Source organism: Arvicanthis niloticus, chromosome 1 (assembly GCF_011762505.2).
Source record: "Arvicanthis niloticus isolate mArvNil1 chromosome 1, mArvNil1.pat.X, whole genome shotgun sequence".
In the NCBI taxonomy this organism is placed as follows: Eukaryota; Metazoa; Chordata; class Mammalia; order Rodentia; family Muridae; genus Arvicanthis; species Arvicanthis niloticus.
In genome coordinates, this window is record NC_047658.1 from 85,832,182 (window position 1) to 85,847,763 (window position 15,582).

General features: G+C 47.3%; 1 protein-coding gene across 1 annotated transcript; it reads right to left on the bottom strand.

Moving 5' to 3' along the window:
- Window positions 1-1,709: 1,709 nt before the first annotated feature.
- Window positions 1,710-15,330, bottom strand: Clec19a (C-type lectin domain containing 19A). Its single transcript, XM_076928182.1, is given in 4 exon segments — window positions 1,710-2,179; window positions 5,949-6,078; window positions 6,080-6,125; window positions 15,243-15,330. Coding segments are annotated over 4 exon segments (375 nt in total). The 3' UTR covers window positions 1,710-2,068.
- Window positions 15,331-15,582: the final 252 nt, after the last annotated feature.

A 15,582-nucleotide genomic window follows, 5' to 3' on the forward strand; every position in this document is an offset into this window, starting at 1 on the left:
AATAAAACCTCCCCAAGCTGCTTTTGGTGCTGGTGTTTACCACAGCCACAGAACAACATCCAGAATATACATGATTGTTTTGTGAAGCTTAGCTTTTTAGAGACAGTCCCACACCATAGCAGCTTCTACCAAACAATGTCAAGAGTTTCGCCGCTGCAGAAGATGCACGAATATAAAATATCTGCTGTATGCTCCTTTATGTAAAAGTTTGCTGATCCCTGGGACAAGAAATTGCCTCCTTGAACCCTCTTATGTGTGTTGGCTGCAACTTGCTCTTCTGCCCAGGAGACATGGGGAGCAAAACCCCACGGCTGGCATTAAGAGAGTAACAGCCCCTCCACACTGATAACATATTCCTTTTCCATTCATGTCCAGACCAAAGTTCTCACAAGGGAAGTAATTTACCTGAGGTCATGGATTTGCCTCTGTGTGTGTGTGTGTGTGTGTGTGTGTTATGTGCATGTGGTGTATGTGGTGTGTGTGTATGTGTGAGTTTGTATTGTTTGTGTGTGTGTGTGTGGTGTAAGTGTGTAAGATGTGTGTGTGGTATGTGTGTGTGGTGTGTATATGTGATATATGTGTGTAGTGTGTGGTATGTATAGTGTGTGTGCATGCATGTGTGTGTGTGTGTATGTGTGTGGCAGTTTAGAACTGAATCCAATTTTTTTGCTTCCATGGACACTTTGTGGCTTAACTCCACTCTCAGAATCAAAGAACCAAAGCTCACACCCTCTAGCCAACAGCTTAATTTTCATCACCCAGAGCCCCACAGAGGGTCTCCACTCCCTCTCCACTCTGGCTCAATGACACACGAGCACCAGGGCTAGCCAGTCAACCCATGTAAAAGTGACCACTTCAAACACAAACTGGAGACTACACTAAGATGGCGACATTCAGTTCAATCCAGGACACTGGAACCTGTGTGAGCTGGGTTGCTGTCTCTTCGTCACATGACCACTGAACAATTAAGGTGAGCTTGTGGAGAGTTTCTGCCTGGAGGATCTCCTTCTGTGTGTGTTTGCATTTACTCATGAGCTCTGCTGTAGAGCTGCTGCCAGACATCTTGGTGCTGAGTCCATGCCAGGGGACATGAGTACATCAGTGAATGCTCAGACGGGATCTTGCAAAGTCCCTTCCCTTTATCTACCACTACTCCTCAGGAGGAGGAAAAGGAATAGAGAAGAGCAGCGAGATGCTTGGACCTGGGATTCTGTGCATGTTTCAAACCTAGCTCCATTTCTTGCCTGCTCTGTGACCTTGAAGAAGTGGCTCCTGGAGCCTGGGTTCACCTTGGGCTCCAGAGCTGATAGAGCATAGATCATGAATCCAGACAATGGCTGACACCTCAAGCCCATTCTCCTGTCACTGTGCTGTGCCATTTGTCCCTCAATTATCTCAGTAGCCTTTTACACATGGGTGAATAGTAAGCCTATTTCCCAGGAAACAGACTCTCAGGGTGAATTACTCCCTGCAAGGACATAGCTACAAAGCCACGGGGCTGGAACTCAAACCCAGGAGTGTACTCTTCAGTGCCCACACCTCTGTGCTTCTCCAGGCACAACTGTGTCCTAACATTCAGAAGACAGTCTGGGTTGGGGGCTTCCATTTTAGTACACTGGTGAGCTGACATAGGAGACTAACCTCTTAGTGCAAAGATTTAAAAAAAGGGGGGAGAGGGGGATATATGCTGCCCACATCAAATAATAAAATCTCTGCTGCCCATTCTAATTCTCTAATGCCCTTTCATTCATTTACAGCCTGATTGTCAGTGAACCATTAAAGATCTTTTAAAACATCACTACCCTGAGACAGTGTCCCATTTCCAAGGAACCGGATGCTCTCCGCGGTGCTGAAAACGGGCCGCCTCTTAATCTTCACTGTGCTGCACCTTTCACTTTGGTGCCTCTTCATGTTCCTTATCATCTCCCCATCTCTGCGGTAACCCCATTTCTCATTGTGTCGCCATCCTTCCCTCATGGTGCTTCACCATCCCCCTCGGGCCTCTCCAGTATCTCTGTGAGAGTCCAGGTCCCCAGGTCCCCAGGTCCCCACTGCAACTGTGCCAGTGTCACATCTGCATATGGTCTTCTGGATCTCTATGGATGCCATCACCAGAGTGGCTCCTGTCCCAGTAACTGTAGTCATAAGGGAAGCCATCAGTCCATTCAAACTGCCCATCCTGGGGTACATTCAGAGGCAAGGAAGTAGAGAGGAAGACCAGGTATTGGGTCATCTCCAGTGTAGAGACAGCATTCGAGACTTCTTGCATCAAAGCCCTTGTAATGTGAATCATGGCCGCCAGCACTGCTGTTCTCAGACATCCTGTTCGGCCCTTATCACGTGAACTTTATTTACTTTGTTCTCACCTCCCCACCCCCCCAGCCCCTGCACAGCAGGCAATGCCACCCTCAGAAACTGGCATGTAGGTGAGTTGGCCCAGATTCCTTAGTGTTGGTACTCAAACCCAGATCGACCTGAGTTCAGCACCCAACACCCAACTACTATCCTTTCTCAGTGGGCGGGACTTACTCCCACTCACTTCCTTTCCAAATGTCTGTGTTTTCTTTCCTGGTCTGGAACTCCTCTGTCCAAGCAGGAGGAGGCCTGCTGGAAATCTGGTTGGTGCTACAGTGAATGTGGGAAGAACATCACAGGCAGTGGTGCGAGCAGGAGTCAGGCCTCTTACTCTGGTCTTTAGAAAAGTACCTCTTGAAGCACACAGATAGTTCTGAAGTTCTTTCTGTACAATGGCACAGTAGAGAGTGGGGCAGGTGGGACGCCAGCTTCACTCTCTAGCTATCTTCCTTGCTCTGTGACATGGGCACATTACTCAACCCACCTGAGCCTCAGTTTCTCATCAATACAGCAGAGTGAATATCCCAGAGAGGTTTGAGGATTGAGCGTGTGCCTAGCAGCACAGAGCCTAGTGTACAGTGCCTAGCCCCAAACAGAAAAGGAAAAGAGCCACTTCTCTGTCTTGTTAGGATTATTAAGCCATCATACACATTCTTTAAATTATAATTTAATGTAGATCTAATTTATTTCTTATTTATTTTCATTGGTTAGGATGATTTTAATTTAAAGAGCTTTGGAGTCTCTTGAATGTTCTCTATAATACAGTTCTTCTTATCCATTTTGTTTGGTTTGTTTGTTTGTTTGAGGTGCTGGGGTTTGAACTTAGGGCTGAGACAGGAAGCCTGAGTTCAGGGCTTCTTTGGTAAAGACTGAGTGAGCTCAGAGTCAGCCCAAGCAAGCAAGAGAGACTTCACCTCAAAGGAAACAGTAGAGTGGGATAGGCACGCAGCTCAGTGACAGAGCTCATGTACCCTGGGCTGAGCCCCGGGTTCAGTGATGTTGAAGGGGGGAAAGTCCCTCACACATCTAACCACAATTTTGATTTGGAGAATCCAAGTGATGACAAAGGCTAAGTATGAAGAGATTGTGCCCTTGCCAGCCTTGAGCAGTCTGAACAGACCTTGCTTGCCACACAGGACTTTAACACCTAGGTGAAGCCAGCCACTGTGTTTACACTTGCAACTTCCTGCAACAACTTAGAAGAAAAGACTGCCCACTGAGCCTGCTTTGCAACATTATCCAGCTGAAACAAAGGATGGGTTCATGTGGGCTTCCCCTATATAACAGCAGTGCTGAATATTAAACTTTGAGCTTTGATCAGAAAACTTTGTCTTGGCTCCATATTTCTCTTGCCCCTCCATCTCTTTTTCATTTCCAGCCCCCCTTTTAGGTAAACCTAGTTCATTCTACACAGGATGTAACTCTGCTTTCTTTTCTTTTCTTTTGTCCTCTTAAGATTTTAGCTAATTAACTAACCAATATGCTTATTTGCGTGTGTTTCTGCCTGAGTGTGTGCATACATGTGTGTATGGGTGTGCACACCTGTGTATATGTGTGGAAGCCAGAGGAGAGTGCCAGGTGTCCTCCACTATCACTCTCTGCCGTATTCCTCTGGGAGTCTATCCATGAACACAGGGCTTGTGCTCTCTTGGCTAGGCTGGAAGCCAGAAAGTCCCAGAATTCCTTCTGTCTTGCCATCCTTGGAACTTGGGTTATAGACATTTGCGAGGGCACCTGGCATGTTATGTAGATGGTCTGAGCTCCAGTATGGAGTGAATGCTCTTAGTGACTGAGCCATCTCTCCAGTCCCTCCACCACTCTTGATTAGGTCAACCTTCCATGGCCATCCAGGCCAGCTCAGAGAAAAACTCAGCACAGCACTTACCACCACTTCAAAAGCACTGCAAATGATGTGGGTCACATTGAAGATACAAAGAACAAAAGGCCACACATTGTGTTGAACATGCTGAATGGCTTAATGAGATTCCCAGTACCTGCTTTTGTTCTTTCTCCAATTCCCACCCTCTTACACAGCTTCCTTTTTCCTAATCTTTTTTTTTTTTTTTTTTTTTTTTTTTTTTACATAACATCACTAAAATATTTTTTCTTTTCTTTTTCTAGGAAATTCCCCTCTCGGCTTGAGCTTACTCAGTCTCCTGAGTGTCTTTTTGCCATGCTTGATTGAAAACGCTTATCAACAAAGAAACCAGCGAGGGATCCAGGTCACTGTCTAAAATAATGAAGATATAGAGATGAAGGGACCAATGGACAGAGAGACAGATGGAAGGAAGCAGGAATGGATACACAAATGGATAATGGGTAAAGGATGGATGATGGATGGATAGAAAAATAGAGGAAGATAGGGAAGGATGGATGAATAAATCAACACAGTGAAACAGATATAAGAGGCTACGAAAACTTGTTTATGCTATTACTGTGCGTCATGTCATACAACCATGAATCCATTTCATCCTCATAGCAAGCTGGAATTGAAGCAGACATGATTGGCTCCATTCCCATAAGATGATTTCATCTTACTATTGTAAATATTATAACCTAGGAGGGCATATTTCTTTTCCCAGTTCTCTTTGCAGCTAATACCACCAAAGAACCAAGCTCAAATATCTAGCTGGAAGGCATGACTTTCAGGGAGCATCTGGAAACATCTGGTAGAAGGAAGAAAATGTGTGGACAAAGCTCCCGTCTCCACCTGGTCCTTCCTGCTCAGAAACTTTCCTAAGGAGACTCTGGGTAACTGCTCACCATAAGAGTGGTTCACCCAGGGCCTTGATATCCGTGAGCCCAGAAAAATCTCTCCACAGAAGTCAGAGCAGAGGATGTAAGGGGAAACAGACAAATAGCAGCAATGTCCCTCAGTTGCTGGCATAGCCAGGTAGTCAGAACCCCTGACAGGTGATTCCCATCATGGATAAGAGGTGAGCTCAAGCACATCAGGGAAGTCATAGTGCACCAGACCTGGACCGAAGGTCTATCAGCTCCCGAGAGCACATTCCAAGTGCACTTTGCAAGGGCTGCCACCTGTGGGAGTGTCCATCATGAAGCGTATCACACCTAGAGTGGGATCAAAGGAGTTGTTCTTGCCTTCCACCTCATTGAGGAAAGGTCTCTCTTGTTTCTGCCCTGCTGCTGACTCCAGGGAGCCAACCTGAAAGCTTCCAGGCAGTTCTGTCTCTCTACCTACCTTCTCACGCCTAGCAGGTAAGCATCAGATACAGATGTGTGCCTGCATAGCAGGTAAGCATCAGATACAGATGTGTGCCTGCATAGTTGCCGCTTTTACTCAATAAGCCATCTTCCTGGCCCACCATTCCTGTACCACACATGTTTATTAGGTCAGCTGTGACATTGGGTCAGGAGCTCTGGTACCCTGCAGAGCATGGCACAAAATTGGCAATTATAAAGATGATTCTCCCAGCATGCTCTTCTCTACCTCTGTCAACTTGTTTGCCCTCTATTTCGCTCAGGATAAATAATGAGAAATTGTGCTGGGTAAAAAGTAGCTTTGATGATCTGAGCCAGACACCAGTTGGGGACACCAGACTCCAATCCCTTTCCCAAGGGGCACTTAGTTAAGTCATAGAGGCCTGAGCCCATTTGTGAATGGAGGCCAGCTTGGCAGATTTCCTACCAGCAGTAAACTGAGAGCAGTGTAAGTTGGCCTCAGCTCAGGTCTTGTTGATGGGGAAGAATCTGTAGCAGTGACAACTCTGTCTGGAACAGGGGACACACCAGGGGCACATCTGGGGCACCTCTGACAAGGCTGCGGATAGAGAAAAAACAGAGATAGAGGTGGCAATCATGTTGTCTTTGTAGCTTACTACGTATTTTTGAGAGAAAAACACATCCATTATAATCAACAGTGTGTGCTTGAAGTCTAAAAATATATGCACATCTCAGGACTACATAGAGAGACCCTATTTCAATCAACCAATCAAACAAGCTAAAAAAGATTTATTTTAATTATTTATGCATTGTGTACATGTATATGCTGAATATGCAGGTGCCACATGTATGCAGGTATCCACTGAGCCACAAGAGGGCACTAGTTACCCTGATGCTGAAATTACAGGTGGTTGTGAGCCACCATGTTGGTGCTGGGAACAGAACCTAGGTTTTCTCTTAACTGCTGAGCCATCTCTGTAGCCCTCATTAAGATGGTTTTAAATAGCCAGGTGGTGGTGGTGCACACCTTTAATTCCAGCACTTGGGAGGCAGAGGCAGGTGGATTTCTGAGTTCGAGGCCAGGCTTGTCTACAGAGTGAGTTCCAGGTCCAGGACAGCCAGGGCTGCACAGAGAAACCCTGTCTCAAAAAAAAAAAAAAAAAAAAAGATGGTTTTAAATAGCTCTTGGATAGTCTCTAAGTAGCCTTCCTAGAGTTTAATCACTGCCTTATTTTTAGATAATTAGATTTTATAAAAACCTACTATGAATAATGCCAAGCCAACAGTTTCATGCAACAAGCGTTGTTGGTGTTTCTGAAGGTTTTCTGAGGAGTGACTTTGATACAATTTCCAACCTGTCTTCTGAAAGCAGTTTCTTCTCCCACAGTCACATCATCTGAGGGCATCCATCTCACTCTGCCCTTGCTAGCACTGACTGCTGTCATTTCCTTGGGAATCTTTGTAAATTGTATAAGCAAGAAATGGTACCTTGTTTTGCTTTGCAGTTCCAGGATGTCCCACAAGGGTATGCATTTTCTGACAAGCTAGAACCAAGACTTTATATCTTTTGCCTATTACACTACTGAGGTCAGGATTGGTTGTTAGTCATGAAAAGCAACACCCTGAAAGCAGAAAAAAAAATAAGCCCATAAGCCCATATTTGAGATGATAAAGTTCTCTCAAGCCTTGGCTCCTCTTGAAGCTTCTTGGGGATGCTGTTCTTGGAAGCAGGACTCAAGATGACTGATGGGAGGGGCAGACAGTTGAGAACCACTAAGTTGGGAGACTCATGTAGTGAGCAGCAGTCCCTGGGGGCATGTAGGGACTGGTCAGCTTTGTGTCTGGTCTGTTGTGAATCATAGGCATATTCTCTTCTTCCTCAGCTGTCTACCTGGCAGACACCTAGAGTCTCTTTGTAACTACCCAGAGGTAGGAATCTCTGCCTTCAAGTCACTACCGTAGCTGGCTGACTCTAGAATCATAATGCAGTGAATAGGGGTTGGGGAGATGGACCAGTGGATACAGTACTTGATGTGCAACCATGAAGACCCGAGTTCAGATCCCTAGCAGCTACAGAAAAAGCTCAGCTTGGTGGTGCAAGACTCTAATCCCAGTGTTCTGGTGAGTGTGTGTGCGGTAGATAGAGACGGGCAATCCTTGGGATCCTTGGGGCTTGCTCACCAGCCTAACAGGTGAAGCTTCAGGTTCAGTGAGGGATCCTGTTTCAAAAAGTAAGGTGGAGACACCTGGCTTGGTGGCACATTCCTTTAATCTCAGCACTCAGGAGGTAGAAGCAGGTGAATATCTTATGAATTCAAGGATGGTCTTGTTCATTGGATAGTGAGTTCCAGGCCAGGGCTACATATAGAGAAGACCTTGTCAGCAAAACAACTCAGGAAGTAGAAACGATCTCTCTCTCTCTCTCTGTGTGTGTGTGTGTGTGTGTGTGTGTGTGTGTGTCTCTCTCTGTCTCTCTCTCTCTGTCTCTCTCTCTCTCTCTCTCACACACACACACAGAGACAGAGAGAGACAGAGACAGAGAGAGACAGAGAGAGACAGAGAGAGATAATGTAGTGGACAACTTTCATAGAACATTGTGTTGTGTGTGTGTAGGTGCACACTCATGCTGGGCTATTGGCCCGTGGGTCCTAGGGATGCTCTTGTCTCTGCCTCTGCAGTGCTGGGATTACAAATATAGATATTAGGGCTGTTTGTTTAAATGTGGTTCTGTTTGGTTCTGTGGGGATTGAACCCAAGGCTTCATGCTTTTAAGGAAATCATTTACAGCCTGAGCCCCATCCCCAAGCCCCCTCAGAGCATTTATGATGTGCCAAACAGACATAGAGAAACTGAGGCATCTGTCTCAACAAGGTCATTCTGCAAGAAGGTGGTAAAGACCTCCTGACCACAAAGACTTCCTTTGTAGTATCACATTCTGCTTCCCAGTGGGAGACAAGCATGCCGAGGAGGGCTCACTGCAGGTGTCCAGAGCTTTCATCCATCTGGATTCATCTCTTGACATTCTCAGACACCTAATCAGACCTCTGCATGTGTGCTCTTGCCTCGACTCTGGCCAATTCCTACTTCTCTTCTAGTCTCAACTGTGAGGTGGCTTTAGGTGCATCCGACGGGAATCTCTGGTAAGTGTTTATGCACCCTGACTTCATGTGCACCCAGGATTCTTGTCCAGGGCAGTTCTTCAGTAGCTGCTATGATCACTCCTCTTCTCCCAGAACCTTGGCACACAGAGGGTCTATGGAACTTGGGTTTTATTTTAATTATGAGGAGGGGTTTACATGCATATGAGTGCAGAGAACAGTACCAGGCATCCCCCTGGAGGTGGAGTCACAGGCGGTGAACTGCCTGATGTACCTGCTGAAGTGGGAACTGAACTTGGGTCCTCTGAAAAGCCTTAAGCTTAACCCTGAGCCATCTCTGTAGTCCAGGTTTTGAATGAAATACAGCCATGTAGGGATGTATTCAAACAGCACTTAAGGCTTGCTGAAGTTGCCAGGTCAGAGTTTTCCAGATTGTTCTGCACTATCATGGGATTGATGAGCAACGTGGCATGGCCTGGACTCTCACTGGCAACACCCAAGGCTGGGGGTGGGGTGGGGTGGGGCAGAAAGCACATATCAGCAAACATGGGAGACTGAGAAAGTGTGAAATCTTGGAACTGCTCATCTGTAAGTAGAAAGATGAAGCCTGTAGAAGGACCTCTCTTCCTCCCTCCCATCTCCCTCCTCCCTCCCTTCTCCCTCGCCCCCTCTCCATCCTCCCTTCGTCTTCTTTCTTTCATTTCTCTTGCCTTTTCCTCCTTCCTTCCTTTCTTCCTGCCTTGGATAGGACTTGGTAAAGAGGAACTAATAATTAATTAAGTGGGGCTGATTGGGAAGAGGAGAGAGCAAAAGCCTTCTTCCTCCAGGTAGAAAGTGCTTCCAGAACTACTTGCATCTCTCCAATTCTGGTTCCTTTGAGGGTCTCCCCTCAGCAGGAAAGAGGCATTTCCGCATCCCTGAGCTGGAATAAACCAGAAAATGGGCTGTGGCAGGACACTGCCCCATTGCCCTCCTGTGCAGTCCAACAGAGACCTTTAATTGGAAGGTCGGGAGGCACAAGCATGAACTCCTACCCGGATGGAATTTTTCTTCTCCCTTTGCTTCTGGGAGCCTAGAAGCTGACATTAAAGGGTTTTCATCAACTGGACCCCTAACCAGCCTCTGCTAGGCTGTTCGTCCTCACAGGCACACCCTTGGATTTGTATGTTGACCTTCAGAAAACAGTGGTAACGTAAGAACTAAACCAACCTTTACTAATCACTCGCTGTGTGCCATGCACTGTCCCCAGAGCTTTGAACATGTTAATTTAATGTTCACATACCTGGTAAGGTAAACACCATAATCACTGCTACTTTACAAAGGAACTCAGAACACAGAGAGGGTGACTACCTTGTTAAAGGTCACAGAATTGCTCATAGGTAGCCTGTGAGACCCAAGAATTGACAGAGAGAGAGAGAGAGAGAGAGAGAGAGAGAGAGAGAGAGAGAGAGAGAGAGAGAACAGAAATGGCATCATTAATACTTAGCTTATGGACGAGTCTTGCAGGCAAAACTGGAAACTTGTTATTTGTTTGCCCCTTAGGGGGAAAGAATTAATGGCTCTCTGATCCCTGTCAATAAGGACCTCAAGCCTCCCCCCTCCCCAGCCCCTATGGGTGATGGCAAGGGTTACTCCTGAAGCATCTAAGCACTGTACACAAGCCAGATGTGAAGATCCAAGAGGCTTCCTGGACAAGGTGATGAGTCAGTAGAGACCTTAAGGATGGTGTGAATCAAAGTGTTCCAGGCAGAGGGCATGGCCCAGGCAGAGGATGGAATTGTTTAGGGTGGGGTGGGGGGAATGTTTCAGCAGACTAAGAATCTGAGGAGCATGAATCCAAGGTGAGGCTGGAGAAGGGTAATGGGGGATACAGGGAGCGAGGCAGACAGGAGGTGCTCAGCCGGAGGAGGAGGCTTGTTGCTCAGGAAACCAAGAAGCCAAACTGCATGGTCTTTTTCTCAATTAGCAGCAGCCAAGGTCTCCCAGCTGGGGGTGTGTGGGGGGGGGAGTCAAAGCCGTTGGGAGCTGAGTTTGTTCTGGGATGAAAACACATCCGTGGAATCCAGCTCTCCCACTTTGAAAGAATAAATTGTCACCTTCCCACTCAATCTGGCTGTGAGCTCCCTTGGCCCTTCTCCAGCCGCCCACAGATGCAACACTCTGCTCTCTGCTGCCTCCTGCAGATGCACAGCTTTGTGGCCGTCGCCTCCTGCTGGAATCAGCAGAGTGGGGTGGGGTGCACCAGGGACAAGAAGGGGACAGGGGATGGGACAGACAGACAACAGACCAGACAAGGAGAGGAGGTGGGGAAGCCCTGAAGGCACATTCACCTTTCCTATTCCCAGAGTGAGCCCCAGACACTCCTGGGAGATAAAAAGAAGTGTCATCCAGACTCCAGCAAGGTGGTGGAGGGCTGGGTCATCCTCTTGTTGCCTGTCTGGTCTCAATGTTTGGCAGTCCTTAAAAGCCAGCCTTGTTTTTTCCATCTTGAGCATTGCCTTTCCCTCTCTGAGCCACGCTAGAGGCCTGAGAGCACAGAGGAAAAGCTCCCAAACCACTGCTTAGATTGGTCCAAGCAGGGAGCATTCACTGGGTGCTTAGTGCTTGATTCCTGGAGGCTGGCCCAGGAGAGATACTAGACCTGAACCGACTTTGCCCACAAAGATAGGAGAGGCTGCCACTCACATGTGGCAGTCAGGGTTGTAACTCTCTGAAACCCTGTAATGCTGCTGGAACACACGGTTCTGTGGTTATGGTTCTCTCACTGGTAAAATAAGTACAATTGGCCTCCATACCTACAGGCTCTGGTCCATAAATCTAGCACACAGTGGAGAGAAAGCATCTGAGGGGCACCTGTGCTGAACATAGACTTTCTGGGTCCTGGGAATCTTGCCCGGGGATTTGAATATGTCAGACAAACACTCTACCCAGTCCCCAGACTTTGGTGTTTTGAGATAGGGGTCTTGTAGGAGCTCAGGTTGGCCTTGGATTTAAGATTCTCCTAAGATTCCTAGGTAACATGATTGGGGATAAAAAGTTTTTGTTTCTTGTCATCATCTCTGATATTATGAGTAAGCTCAAGAACACAGGAGATGGAGCTTGGTTAGATACATCCTTCTACAGCAGGGACCCAGCATCTGAGAATTTTGGCATCCTCAGGAATGCTGGAACCAATCCCCTGCAGATGGCTGTGGGACCACAGTCTATTAAACACCAAACTTAACCATGCTTTAATTAAAGACCTCAGCATCTCCTGAATTCCTATATGTTCCTAAGCATGTGACTTCGTACTGTTCCCATAGGGTATTAGTTATCATATGCTAAACAGTATTCCAAAGTATGTGTAGAGTGCCCTGTGACTACGGGGTGTGTGTGTGTGAGGGGTGCAGGAGCAAAATGGGCCAGAGTGTCTGAGGCACGTCCAGGATTGGGCCCGCTCTAGGAGATAGGACACTTAGTTGCTTGAGCCTCTGTGCCCCGGCTTAACTTAAACCTCCTGAGTTTTACATACTGATTACCAGTGGTGTGTGTGTGTGTGTGTGTGTGTGTGTGTGTGTGTGTGTGTGTGTGTGTGTGCGCGCGCGCTCGTGCACTGCTTGGAAGTCAGGAAAACCTTCAGGAGTCAGTTCTCCCATCATGTGTGTCCATGCAGATCTCTGGATTGGTGACATGTACCAAGCTAGCCCTGTATTAATTTTAAGACATTATGTGGACCACACAAACAACCTTCATGGCTATGGGTCTGCTGCAATCAACCTCCACTTGTGGGTTTTTTTTTTACCTTTTGAGAGTTATTTGCCCTAAGAGAACAGAGATGATTAGTGGCCTAGGACAGAGGCTCAAAGAAGAGGTGAAGAGAGCTGGGAACTCAGGTGGTTCAGGGGTTCCCAGGGGCTGGAGCACTACTTTGCTCTCAGCTGTCACTCTGCATTGGGTCCAGTGATACAGAGTAGTGGGGAGAGAGGCAGGAGGAGGAAGGACAGTAGTCCACCCCATCTGTCTTGGCTATGAAGGCCTTGCCTGAACCTAGGAGAGCCATCAGGGACCCAAGCTCCAAGTTTCTCTGATCCAGCCAGAGGTAGCTTCTTCTGGGTTCAACATGCAGAAATGGAAACTATGGTCTGTGGTCTTCCTGGCCTTCCTCTCTGCCCAGGCCTTTCCACATCCTGACATCAGTATCCATTCAGGTGAGCACAGGGACCAGGGACAGGGACAGGTTGGGGAGATCATTCGTACAGACTTGAGGGCCCACAAGTGAGACCAGCTGCCTGGCTATAGTGCTGAGGGGGAGTGCTGGGGGGGGGGGGCTGAGCCGACCCTCCTGTAAACCAGCCCCAAACGAGGAAGCATTCTCCTCATCCCAAGACCCTTAAAGTTAAATCCGGGGAATGCAAAAAGTGACAATCTCAGTCAGTCTGCAGCCTCAGTTTCCCTGCTGCAGCAGGGAAGGATTGAGTGGAAAGAATTTCTAATCAGGTCTCCAAGATTACTGGTTTGGGTGTGATCCTGGTCCGCCTGTCTAAAACGGAGGGTGGCACACGGGGACAGGTGTGGTGTCTGGAAGTTCCTGTCTCTGATGAAGCCTGTTTGTCGCAACGAAATTCTCCTGCTTGTACTATCATAACACCAAGAACCATGACGAGAGAGGTGTTGAAAGAAAAGTGATGCTTTTTCAACTGCTGGTCAGTTGATGGTGCGGTCAGTACGTGACCTGCACCATCACTTTAATATTATTCCTGCCTCTGTGCATTTGTGCCTGCATGCACATGTGTATGTGCACAGGCATGTGTATGTGTGTGCATGTGCGTGTGTTGTGCATATATGTTCATGTGTGTGGGTGCACAAATGGATGCAGGTGTATATGAGACTGAAGCTATGTTTCTCCCTCAGTCATTTTCCACCTTTTTTTTTTCTTTTCTTTTTTTTTTTTTTTTTTTTTTTTTTTTTTTTTTTTTTTTTTTTTTTGAGGCAATGTCTTTCACTGCAGCTCACTGCTTCATCGAGGATGGCTGACCAGCAAGGTCCAGGTATCCCCCTGCCTCTTCTTCCCCAGCTCTGTGATTACATGGTGCCAGGCTTTTTATTTGGTGCTAGGGTTAAAACTCACCCTTATGTTTGTATAACAAGCACTTGCACACACAGGCTGAGAGATACGTCTCTGCAGTTCCAGGCCCAGTCTATGGATTCTGCCAGGACATCTGAAGCTGACTAATACACAGAGAGAGCTTGGGTAGAGACGAAGCCCTCAGCCTTGGCCAGCTGAGCCAAGGCTACCTACCTCCCTACCAGGTTATTAACAAACAAACAGAAGGGTGATTCGTGAAATCAGAATTTTTAGATAAGTAACAAAAAAAATTTTTTTTTAAATTTTAGATTTTTTTAGTATAAGTATGTCCATGCACTAGCTGAGGGACATTTACAGTAACAGAGGACTTACTGTTATCTACATGCTGGCCTTAGTATCTCTGAGTACCCCACACTCAACGGCCCAATAACTGGCCTTACAACAATTTTTATCTGGATATTTCATGATAGGTTTCACTTAAACTGGGATAAAAATGACTGGTCTCTGCCACAGGGCTTTTGTAAAGATTATATAAATCCATAATAAAAAGTACTTATATTTATGCCGGGATATATAGTAAGGGATTTGTGAGTTCTTCTCCACAAATGTGGTCTTTGTGTGTGTGCATGTTTACACACACATATGTATATGTACTTAATACAGCATTACATATGTACCACAGGCTGGCCTGCCACTTCATCTGTCACCTAGTCAGGTTTTGAACTCTCTGTCCTCCTGCCAGGGACAAGGAGATGCAGGGTGCCCCCAGTTGATAGCAGTTCCCTGGCGTTAGCACCCCAGCCTCCCCTTTGCAACATGGAAGAACTCCAACTCACCTCTGCCTCTCATCCCTCAAACTGCATATAAGGAGGTCCCATGACGAGTCCCATTTCCTGGGGACATCCCACAAAGCCCATAGGGATGGATATTGCTGGAGCCAGGCTGCCAGGGAGACCAGTAGAGGGATATCTTGCACCCTGCATCTGGAAGTTCCCTGGAAATGGGCATTCCCAATGTAAAAGTAGAAGGGGTCCCAGAAATAAAATTTCTAACAAAAATACCATTTCCTCCTGGTGCCAGAAACTGTGCTAGGTACTTTCTCCATGGTCTGGAGCTGGTGACCATATGACCCCTGCTTTCTGGAATCGGCTCGGGGTGATTATGGCTTTCCCAGCTGTAGTAGCGCATATCTGTAATTTCAGTGCACTTTGGAGCAGGAAGCAGAAGGACTGAGACTTCAAGACCAGTGTGGGCTAATCACAAGAGCCTGTCTCAAAAATGACTGAATAACTACAATTTAAAGGGAGGAAGTCTCTCAGGCTACACAGCTTATAAACTGAAGAGCTGGGATTTAACTTTAAGGGTCTTGGGATGAGGAGAATGCTTCCTCGTTTGGGGCTGGTTTACAGGAGGGTCGGCTCAGCCCCCCCCCCAGCACTCCCCCTCAGCACTATAGCCAGGCAGCTGGTCTCACTTGTGGGCCCTCAAGTCTGTACGAATGATCTCCCCAACCTGTCCCTGTCCCTGGTCCCTGTGCTCACCTGAATGGATACTGATGTCAGGATGTGGAAAGGCCTGGGCAGAGAGGAAGGCCAGGAAGACCACAGACCATAGTTTCCATTTCTGCATGTTGAACCCAGAAGAAGCTACCTCTGGCTGGATCAGAGAAACTTGGAGCTTGGGTCCCTGATGGCTCTCCTAGGTTCAGGCAAGGCCTTCATAGCCAAGACAGATGGGGTGGACTACTGTCCTTCCTCCTCCTGCCTCTCTCCCCACTACTCTGTATCACTGGACCCAATGCAGAGTGACAGCTGAGAGCAAAGTAGTGCTCCAGCCCCTGGGAACCCCTGAACCACCTGAGTTCCCAGCTCTCTTCACCTC